General features: G+C 50.7%; 2 protein-coding genes across 7 annotated transcripts; one reads left to right on the top strand and one right to left on the bottom strand.

Annotated features, from left to right (window-relative positions):
- The first annotated feature begins 476 nt into the window (after positions 1-476).
- MRNIP (MRN complex interacting protein) lies at positions 477-5,004 on the top strand. 3 transcript variants are annotated; one of them, XM_026122683.2, is made up of 7 exons: positions 477-602; positions 671-730; positions 1,593-1,690; positions 2,856-2,925; positions 3,218-3,357; positions 3,648-3,735; positions 4,280-5,004. In XM_026122683.2, the coding sequence occupies exons 1-7, from the start codon at positions 543-545 to the stop codon at positions 4,862-4,864; spliced, it is 1,101 nt and encodes a 366-aa protein (XP_025978468.2). In that variant the 5' UTR covers positions 477-542; the 3' UTR covers positions 4,865-5,004. The 3 variants fall into 3 exon arrangements, with proteins under 3 accessions (XP_025978468.2, XP_025978469.2, XP_025978467.2); XM_026122684.2 differs by having other exon boundaries at positions 482-593; XM_026122682.2 differs by lacking the exons at positions 477-602; positions 671-730 and having other exon boundaries at positions 1,255-1,690.
- A 581-nt stretch (positions 5,005-5,585) lies between these two features.
- Positions 5,586-10,003, bottom strand: SQSTM1 (sequestosome 1). 4 transcript variants are annotated; one of them, XM_026122677.2, is made up of 8 exons: positions 9,717-10,003; positions 9,536-9,631; positions 8,543-8,772; positions 8,248-8,404; positions 7,711-7,797; positions 6,987-7,225; positions 6,557-6,764; positions 5,586-5,895 (listed from the first exon to the last, which is right to left on the bottom strand). In XM_026122677.2, the coding sequence occupies exons 1-8, from the start codon at positions 9,892-9,894 to the stop codon at positions 5,738-5,740; spliced, it is 1,353 nt and encodes a 450-aa protein (XP_025978462.2). In that variant the 5' UTR covers positions 9,895-10,003; the 3' UTR covers positions 5,586-5,737. The 4 variants fall into 4 exon arrangements, with proteins under 4 accessions (XP_025978462.2, XP_025978461.2, XP_025978465.2 ...); XM_026122676.2 differs by having other exon boundaries at positions 7,711-7,800; XM_026122681.2 differs by having other exon boundaries at positions 5,668-5,895; positions 6,557-6,682; positions 7,711-7,800.
- Positions 10,004-10,261: the final 258 nt, after the last annotated feature.

Here is a 10,261-nt window from a genome sequence, read left to right on the forward strand (position 1 = left end):
TCTCTGAGCTCAAGGCATATTCCAGATTCCTTGCTCTCTGTCCACCCTGGTCATTTGAAAGAGCCAAACTTAGTATTACTGGAGTCATTTTTATTCTCTATATTCTCTTTCTATATGATACGCCCTCCTGGAGCTTCAGGACACCTATGAGAGCTGCGTTGTGTAGGTGCAAATACGAAATGCTTTTCCTCCTGGAAGAAGGCTGCTTTTACCCTTACTGATAAAGACATATCTAAGCCACCATTGCCAAACTTTTTTTTTCTTTTTTTTAACCGTGGCATTGAGTCTTCCCTCGCGGTTTATCTTGAAGGTAGGTTGTTGAGCTTTAAGCAATTGCACCGGGCTTCGTGGAGCGGTTCCCGTGTCCCGACGGTAACAGCAGCTGTCGCTGCTCCGCGGCTTGGCGCCGCCCTCCGCTCCCCGCGGGGGCGCGCCGCTGGGCGGACCCGCCGGGCGGACCGGGCGGACAGAGGGGCGGACTCGCTGGTGGCGCGCGCGGGTGGGGGGTCACGTGGCCGGAAGGCGCGCGTTGCCATGAGAGCATGGCGCCGCGGTTTTGGGCGCTGCGGTGCTGCAGCTGCCGCCTCTTCCAGGTGCAGCAGGTCGGTGCGGGCCGGGGGGACCGGGTGCCGGACCGGGGTCGTGCCTAACGCGCTGCGCGCTCTCCTAGGCCAAGCGGAGCGGGAAGTGGAGCTGCGCCGTGTGCGGGCAGAAGCAGGCGGTGCAGAAGGTGAGCGGGGCCCCCGCGGCCTGTCCGGCAGCGTCCCCCGCGCCGCGGGGCGCCCTGTGCGTCCGTGGGGGGCCCTGTGCGGTGGGGAGCCCTGTGTGGCGGTGGGGGGCCCTGTGTGGTGGGGAGCCCTGCATGGTGGTGATAATGGGGAGCCCTGTGCGGTGGCAACGGGGGGCCCTGTGAGTTGGGGGGGCCCTGCACGGTGGCCATGGGGCGCTCTGCATGGTGGGGAGTCCTTTGCAGTGGCAACGGGGGGCCCTGTGTGGTGGGAGGGCCCTGCACGGTGGCCATGGGGCGCTCTGCATGGTGGGGAGTCCTTTGCAGTGGCAACGGGGGGCCCTGTGTGGTGGGAGGGCCCTGCCCGGTGGCCGTGGGGTGCTCTGTGTGGTGGGGAGCCCTTTGCAGTGGCAGTGGGGGGCCCTATGTGTTCGGGGGGCCCTGCATGGTGCCCATGGGGTGCTCTGCGTGGTGCGGAGACCTTTGCAGTGGCAATGGGGGACCCTGTGTGGTGGGAGGGCCCTGCATGGTGGCTATGAGTGCTCTGCATGGCAGGGAGCCCTTTGCAGTGGCAATGGGGGGGCCCTGTGTGGTGGGGGGGCCCTGCCCAGTGGCTGTGGGGAGCCATGTGCCCCACATGGTGAGCACCCTGTTCGGTGGCGTCCCTGTGCAGTGTGTACCCCCGTTCGGAGGGTCGCTCTGCGTGGCAGCTGGGCCTGTGCTGGTTGACACAGGCCCCGCCACAGGTATGAGCTTTAGTTCTTGCCGGCGCTTGAATGTTAGGTGGGGTGGGGGAGTGCACTGCCTCATTTCATGCTGTTTCCTTTTGGCTGCTCCCTCGGCCTTGTTTTCACTATTTCCACAGGTTTACGGCGAAGGGTCCGGGCTGGACTGTAGGCTCCATGTCCAAAAATTAAACTTGCTGCAGGGTGAGGCGGAGGAAGCACTTAGCTGGACATCTCGGTAGCGTGTACCTGTTTGTTTGTTTCTTTTGATGTGCTGCGGTTGGTGCACATGTTCACGTATTGGGAGCCCGTTATCTAAGCTGAGCTCCCAGGGAGGGTTTTCTGTCCCCTTGTAAAATGTGGAATGTGCCAGTCTGGTCATCAGCTCTTAGAAGCAAACTATCAGTTGGGTTTAGTGTCCTTGCATGTTTCTTTTCACTAGAATTTTTTTCAGATAAGTTTAGTTGATTAATAGTGTATGTTGATTAGACGTTTACCCATTAAAGCATATGCAATAGAGGTTGGCTTTGTTTTTTTTTTAATTGGTCCTTGCTTACTGCTTGATGAGCTGACTCTGGAGGTGTCCATCTCACAGGCTGACAAGCCGTGCAGGTGGGCATCCCAGCATCCTCAGAGAAAATATTCTCCAAGTTGTTGCTAGCTAAATGTAGGCATTCAGGGGGTTCACCTTGGGAATCTGTTGAGGAATTCTCCCTGCTTTTGATAAAAGACTTATTTTAGTGCAAATGTTTGGGCGTAATGCCTGCTGGGCTGGAAAATCTGGGTAGTGCTTTCCTGTTTGTTTGACTCCTGAATCCATTTACAAAGTGCCTAATCTGGAACTGGTCTGATTGTCTGTACAGCTTCCTTCTTACTCAAGCTTATTTTCAGAAATCAGTCAAAACTGATCAGATAACTTAGTTGTATATATGGAGTGCTTCAGAGTTAAACCTTGTGTGGGAAGAAAACTCAGATTTTGTTCCCTTGTAAAATAGAGTCACTATTGCTATTCTCAAGGCATTATGAAAATACTTTTCCCTTTTCCTTGTTGATTAGGATACAATCAGTGACTTTCAGCTGTTGTCCCGAAGGTGCGCTGTTATATCCCTAGTTATGATAATTGCTTATAATTTGTCATTTTATGATTAGCAGCTTTAGCTCAAACTTGCTACTCTGTGAGTATAGCAGGAAAGAGGGCTGCCCTCTAACTACCCAGATTTTTCTGAAGTATTTGGGTAATATATTTTGCAAATCTTTCCTTTGACATTTGCCTTTGTACAGATCCTTTTTTCTGACATGCTTTCTGTCCAAGGTCCTTTCCCTTGTGCTATGACTAGGTGACATGAAGAATATAAATTGACAAAAGTGTGTTCTAGAAACTCCCGTTTAAACATCTATTTTAGGTACACAGAAGAATCCGTAGACGACAACAAGAATATAGCAGTCCAACGTGAAGACAGTTTGGTCCAGCAGGTAAGATGCCCACAAAGCTGAATTAAATACCAACCCCTAACATACTAGGTGAATCAAAGTGAAATCAGTGATCCCTCTATATTGGGCCAGAAAGCTAAGATAGCGTATGTAACCAGAGAGGGAATGAGATATATACAGAAACTCTCCCCCGCTGGGATACCGAACCTGGGAATGTGATACAAGAACACATCCTAAACAGACTTGTGATTTGAGGCATCCTGCACTTACATTAAAAGCCCCCAAAACGAGTGCCCCGTATGTTGTTTTTTTCAGTAATTCTCCAATGTTGTAGGAAGGAAAGGCAGAAGTCAGTCGCTGGAGTAAATATCTGGACCAGGGCAATGAAACTCAGGCAGATGAGGAGGAGGAATCGGGAGGTACAGAAAGGCAACAGTTCTGCTCCCGGAGGAAGAACACTGTGGAAGAACAAAGGTACAGAAAAACTTTTTTTTTTTTTGGTAGTTCCTACATTTAAGTGGTGAATTTTGGTTCAGGGATGTGGGAGATAGTGCAGGTCTGATAGCTAAACAAAGTTTAGCTTATCAGGTCAGGCTGCAATGAGCAACCTGACCTGACCTGACCTAAGCAGGGGTTCGGTACTTGGGGGCAAAACTTTGATTATTGGTAGAACCATTCTTTTTATGAACGTTTTTGGTGATTTGTTAGTGATAAATTGCAAGTGGAGTTAACCTGTTCTTTTTGTGAATGGTTCTCTTGGCCAGGAAACACCAGAACAGCTTCCCCTACACTGATGTTCAGGAGTTGTCAGAGGAAAATGGAGCTTTCCAGGTTGCCTCCCAAGCCAAAAAGGTTAAAACTTAAGTATTTTAGTTGTACAAGATGGTTCCTACTAGCAAACCAAAACTAGCCTCCTGGCCTCTCTTGTGTTGTGGAAATATTCAAATTTTGTGGCAGTCTTCCTGTGCTCTTCTATTTGAATGATGGGGGAGGAGAAGAAGAAAATTGTATCATGAGTTCATCTCTGAAAGATTTTAGGCAAAAACAATGCCACCCTGTGCAAGTTAAGTGGTTGAGCCAGATTCCTGCTTCACATTCAGATTCCTGCATCAGCACAGGTGCTGTCTGTTCTTCCTTGCCTTACTGAGCAGCACCTGCATAGCATGCAGTTATTAAGGTTACTGATTACATGCTATGCTAATGAAGCTGGCCTTGGTCTTCACAGCCCAGCATTCATAGGCCCACCCAGAGCATCAGCCTCTGCTCTGCCTCAGAGTGGGGGTGAAAACTTGGGAGCATTTGAAGGACAAGAATGCTGTTTCTTTGCCTGCCTCTGTGCAGCTTGGCTGCAGGGGTGGTGGATTTATAACTGAGCTCTCTTTCTTTCTTTTTATAGCGCAAGCAATGTTCAGTAGCAGTGCCTAATCAAGGTGATGGAGAAGCTGTTTGTGGAGATAGTATGATTCCTGCTCTTTGTGAGTCCTTGGTGTCTGAGGGGAATACGCAAACCCCAGCTGCTTCTATCAAGCCCTCAAAGTGGGAAAAATTTCTCTCATGTTCTGACAGCTGTAGTGAAAATGCTGCCAAGGTCACCTTGTCACCACAGGAGGGCAGTAGAAAGGTGGGGCTGCACAGCACCACTGCAGCAGACATCTTTATGGCCAGTAGCTATTCCAAACAGGCTGGAAACTTTCTACCTCCAGGTGTAGGCACTGAGTTTAAAAAGAGCCCTGCTAGTACTGAGCAGCTTGTCTCAGAACTGCCTCGTACTGTGCTGCCTGGCAATTGCTCAGATGATGTGGTGTTCAAAGAACCTCAAGGCCATTTGATAAGGGCAGGAAGGTGCCATGTGACTCGCACTGTAACACCCCTTTGCCCTCCTGCAACTACCTCTGTTATCTCCAACCCTGGGCTAAAGCCCTCTAGCATTTCACATGAACACCTGTTCTGCACAGGTGATGAGTTTGATGATGATCTCTGAGAAGCTCTGGGATCTTTGTCCTTGCTTTCCTGTTTGCATGCCTACAATTTATTTTGTACTGTTGAATACTGAGACTAGGTTTTCCACTCAGGCATCTAACCCTTTCGGAACTGCACTATTAAAGTTGTTAATTTGCTCTACTGCTGCATCTGGGGGAAGACTTTGTGAGTAAGCACTAGATTTATGCAATGCTGTTTCCAGAGAGAGACAAAGACTGAAGAGGTCAGCTTGGGTGGGAACCTCAAGTCCCTCTTGAGTTAGCCAAGTATTTATTTCTGTCCAGGGCAATTCAATTTGTGGTTAGTTCCTATTAGAAACTATAGCTTCCCCCCCTGCATTACCCTTTTCCTTTTATTTCCCATACCAACTCTCTCCAGGGCTGCAGAGCAGCCTTCAACTCATCAACAAAGCATTTGATTTGCTTTCAGAAGCATAGCCCTTGAACTAAGGGCCCATAACTGAATTCTGAGTGAAGTAGTGCCAGGTCACAATAAAAATAAAGGTAGAACTTCCCTCTCAGAGCAGCCAAACACTGTATCTGCTCCACCTATTTACAAAGCACACATACAAAGACAGGCCTACAGTCCTGGACTACCTCCCTTGCACTGTGAGCTGCTTGGTGATTTGCAGGGTGTTTGTCTAGTCTCTCCCCTGGCTTCTGAGGAGCACATTCCAGTGAACAGAGCCATACAACTGTCATGCTTGAATACTCTCACAGAAGTGAAAGGCAGGAAATAGTATTTATTTTTTTTCCTCCATTCTACAAGCACTTAGGAACATGAGACAGAAACCCTTAGCAAAAAGGAGGATGAACTGCTAGAGTTGTTGTACCGCTGCTTTCAGCTAGGAAGAAAGCGCTTTCTGTTACAGAGACTACAAGTGAGGTGAATGCCGGGAATACTGGATGGCATCTAGCGCTGCCCCGATGTCGCAGTTCTTTGTCTGCAGGAGTCGAGTGAGCCATCCACCCTCATCGGAGAAGCCCATGGAGAGCATCTGGGACAACGATTCTATCAGGCGAGGGTCTGCTTCTGTTAAGAGAAGAACAGGTTCAAGGTAGAACACTGCAAGTTTAACTGGCAGATCAGGGAGGGCTCCCATACCACAAAGCAGGTAGGGTGGCACTAACCCTAGGAAATCTAGGGTTGCTGGTAAGCATTGAAGACACCTTCTCCCTTATGCCCTAGGAAGGGGGAAGACTGCAACAAAAAAGGTAATCTGCTAAGTAAACTGCTGAGTCAGCCTTGTGTCGCCTTGTTGTAGGCCCCTGCTCTTGACTTCAGTTAAGTGGCCTGGCATACTCTTACTAGCTCCCACCAGAAAGAAAATGCTCTTAGGTCACAGGAGGTACTAAACTAATGTGTCCCCCTAAGCACTCTCCTTTAAGATCATATAAAAGGCAGTATGCTGAATCATGTCCTTGCTTTCATGTTGGTTGAGTGGGGTATTGGTACCAGTCTAAGCAGTCAGAAGCACATCAAGACTTAGCTGCCTACCTTATAGGGAAAAGAGCACCCTATGAGGAAGTCAGGTAAGTACTGCCATACACTTGCCTGATTGCCAGGATTATGGACAAGTTTAGCTGTAACTTGTGAGCTTGATTTTTAACACCTCTAAGCAACTTATACTGGGCAAGCTGACACCTCCCAAGTGAAAGTTACTGAGCTATGAAACCTGCATGCATTTCCATACCTGGTGGGAGATGTGGATATAGCGCAGCCTCCCGCAGTCCTGTCGGTCCTGTTTGGGCAGGACCTTGCGATGGGTCCAGGGAGCTGGGACCCTCCGTCTCCGGCATTTGTAGAGACTGCAGTTCACCTGTGGAGGGATCCACTTCTTTAGAGGATAAGTGGGTCCAGTCCTCATCACCACCTGAGGAACTGCTAGACTCACTGTGTTCCTGAAAACAGAGAGAAGGTCCAGGTTTCAGTGCTTTCCAGGTAGGATGCATGTTCCTACTATCTGCCTTTAATATAGAAGGTTACACCCACAAGAAGTCCCAGCACAGAAGCAGCTGAATGACAGTAACTTTCTGCTTTAGAGCAATCACTTAATTGACTGAGATCTTCATATTCAATCCCACAGTGCACAGCATATTAAATGAATGTAATAGTTCTTGTACCTGGGACTGGAAGCCGCCTTCTTCCATTTGTGTGGGCAGAGGATCTATCACCATGTCTTGTATCTGCTCTGCAACAACAGTTACTTCTGTACCAGGCTCTGCGCTATTCAAGTCTGGTCTGGTCTGAACATTCTCGTTAACAGTGTTGCTGCTGGACTCAGCACTGTTCTCTTGATGAGAAGCAGGAGTCACTTTGCTTCTCTGTCCTCCATGTTCCACATCAATATCAACTTCAATACCTATAACAACATTTGAGATGTAGAAGAGTCTTACAGATTTTTTTCCAAAGCAGAGCCCTGAAAGAGCCTTTGTTAATCCTGGTCTAAACTCATTAGTGTTTCTGCAAGCCTGTAATTTCTTATAGAACATGCAGGATTTAAGTGCAAAACACTGAAAGAAATAGTTAGCCACCAGTCTCTTCTTCCTCTTGAAGAGATGCTCCCTACACTTAGGGGGTCAAGGCAGAAGTTGTGCACATCTATGTAATTAAGGTAAAGCCCTGAGTCATCACTCGCTTAGTGTTACAGTCATAACAGGTTAAGTCTTTCCTCATTTTCTTCCAAATGTGGTCTCTGGAAGGGTATTCAGTGCGCCTAGGCATTTTTAGTACAGGGAGTAAGTTAAGGTTTTCAGGCATCAGCCACAACAGCTCATTGCTCCTGTTAAAAGGAGCTACACAAAGCCAGTCTCAGGGATGGGAATGGACAAACCAGAAGTCACTTACCCAGGGGGCTCAGAAAAGCTGCAACACTCTCCCCAACATTCTTTAAGAAGGTGACATTAGGGTCCTGAGGCTGGCTGTTAGTAGAAGCTTCTAGAAAAATAATTTCTGTTAGCACACAGCAGCTCAGGGGAGAGATGGCATCTATAGAGTCTATCACTCTAGAGATCTGGGCACTTGTTTTCTATCGCCTATCTACACTGCACAAGAAAGGCAGTATAGAGACCTAAACTAGCTCTGGAACAGAAGACCAACAACAATAGCATTGTTGAGGCTCATTAACCATGCTGCAAGAGGCACATCTAGAACAGGGTAGTGATGAGCTTGATCTAACGTAACTCTCCTTGATTGAAGTAGTATCTCTATCCTCCTCTATTGCATGGGCCCAAGCAAGCCTTGAGACAGGAAAGGTACTAATTATTTTAAGCCAATTAGATTAGTTTCAGTGTATTTTTTCCACCCAGATTCCACACCATGCTGTAGAAGCCTCAACTACTCTGGCTCCACCACCACCTTGTTTACCAGAGCATCTCCTCTTACCTTGCTCAGTGGGTGGACCAGAGGCTGCAGCACTGGCTTGGGCTTGTTCAGAGTTGTGACAAGGAGCTGGAGGGACAGGACATCCCCAGCGATGCATCCATGGGAAGGGTGGGACACCATGCCGCATCTTACGGAGCCAACGTCCTCGGGGAAACCACTGGAAAGAGTAGTGTTCCTGTGACTGTTCATACAAACAGACTAGGCAATTGAAACTAAAGGTGTAGATTTGATTTAGCAGCTTTCATGGAAGATCCCATTTGTTAATCTCCCTCCATAGCAGAAGGATTTTGCTCACCTCAAATGGATTTAGCAGTGGGCTTTGAAACATCACCATGTTGTGCTCCTTGTGGATGCCCTTACTCTCACAGGTGCTGCACAAGTCATAGTCTGGACAGACAGTGCACTTGAACCTAGCACCCACCACTGGTCCTTCACAGCCATCGCAGATCACGTTGGGATGCACCATATCACGGGGAGGCTCCTGGCTGCACTGCGCGCGATGCTCCCGCTTGCACTCTTTTTTCTCTATTAAGGAAAGGAGACCTTGTCTAGAACCAGGTTACTATTTAAAGGCTGGGAATCAGGCAGGGGGGAAGGAAACAAACAGCACTTGTTACAGCAGTATTGACTTACTAGAGGTCAGTTTATTTTTACGCTGGCTGCCAAACACAAGCTGGGGGTATGTAAGAGAACCTCAACCAAGTGTGAAGTGGTTGCACCAAACTACCTGCTCCTCAGTCCGAGCGTGCCTTATCCTTAAAGGATTCTTTTTCCATGTTTGGATTAATAGTGCACTACCCCATTTGGCTTCTTGTCCTACCTTCCTGGGCGTTGTACAGACAACAGGCTTCCTAAGAAGGAGCTAAGAAACACCAGGAGGCTTAACAGACATGAATGGGGACAACAGTGATGGCTTGTGTGACTCATTAGGCAGATCACAGACAAACAAGGCAGCAGGGGAAACTAAGCACTGATGAATGGGCTGAAATTTGGGCTTCTTAAAACATCATTGTGAATATCAGAGATCAGTGCCACTCACGTGTTTCCAGGTGGCCAGCACGACTAAAATGGCCTTTTTTTTTTTAGCGAGCTGAGACTACATGACTAAGAGAAGACAGGCAAATCCACCTGCCCCAGCAGGGAGCGCGGCTACCGCGTCCTTTGCTCCACCTGCCGCCGGGAGGCCGCACCGGCCCCTCGAGGGCCCGGGAAGGCCGCAGCTGGCTCCCCGCACCGGCGCGGCCCCGCCGGGCCGAGGGCAGGCGCGGCCCGGGGCGGAGAGCGTTACCTTTGATGTACACGCGGAGGACGCCGTCCTGGACGTAGGGCAGGGCCAGCTGCAGCTCCTCATCGCTGGAAAACGCGATCAGGTCCCCGTCTTCATCTGGAGAGGGCAGACCCGCGTTCAGACCCCGCGGCGGGCGGCGCCAGGGCGGCCCCACCATCCCCCCCCCCCCGGCCCCGCTCACCCTTGTAGTGCATGCGGAAGGCGGGCGGCGGCCCGGCGCGCAGCAGCCCCTGGAAGAGCTCGGCGACGCGGTCGTGGATGGCCTGGTAGCGGGCGGGCGGCGGCAGGGAGAAGCGGCGGATCTCGCGGGCCGCCTCCTCCTTGCCCAGCAGGTAGGCTTTGACCGTCAGCGCCGCCATGGCTGTGGCGCAGCAGGAATTGCCGTCGGGACGCCGGGCTGCGGGCGGAGCGGAGCCGAGCACAGCGCGACGCGACGCGGCAGGGAGGGGGCCCGCGGCCGCCCGCTTTATAGTGCCGCGCCGGGGGCGGTCGCCGCTAGGCCCCGCCCCCGCCGCCAGGCCCCGCCCCGCCTCCCCGGCCCTCCGCAAAGCCCAGGCGCAGGCTCCGCCCCCGGGGCCCTGGCTCCGCCCCCAGGCTCCAGACTGCCTTCAGATTCCACGTTCAGCGCCTGCCCTGCTACCAGGCCCCGCCCCCTGACTCAGGGCCCCGCCCCCTGTGTTCAAGGTCCCGCCCCCACCTCCAGGCCCCGCCTCCGGGTTCCAGGTT

This window comes from Dromaius novaehollandiae, chromosome 15, assembly GCF_036370855.1.
Source record: "Dromaius novaehollandiae isolate bDroNov1 chromosome 15, bDroNov1.hap1, whole genome shotgun sequence".
NCBI classification, from domain to species: Eukaryota; Metazoa; Chordata; class Aves; order Casuariiformes; family Dromaiidae; genus Dromaius; species Dromaius novaehollandiae.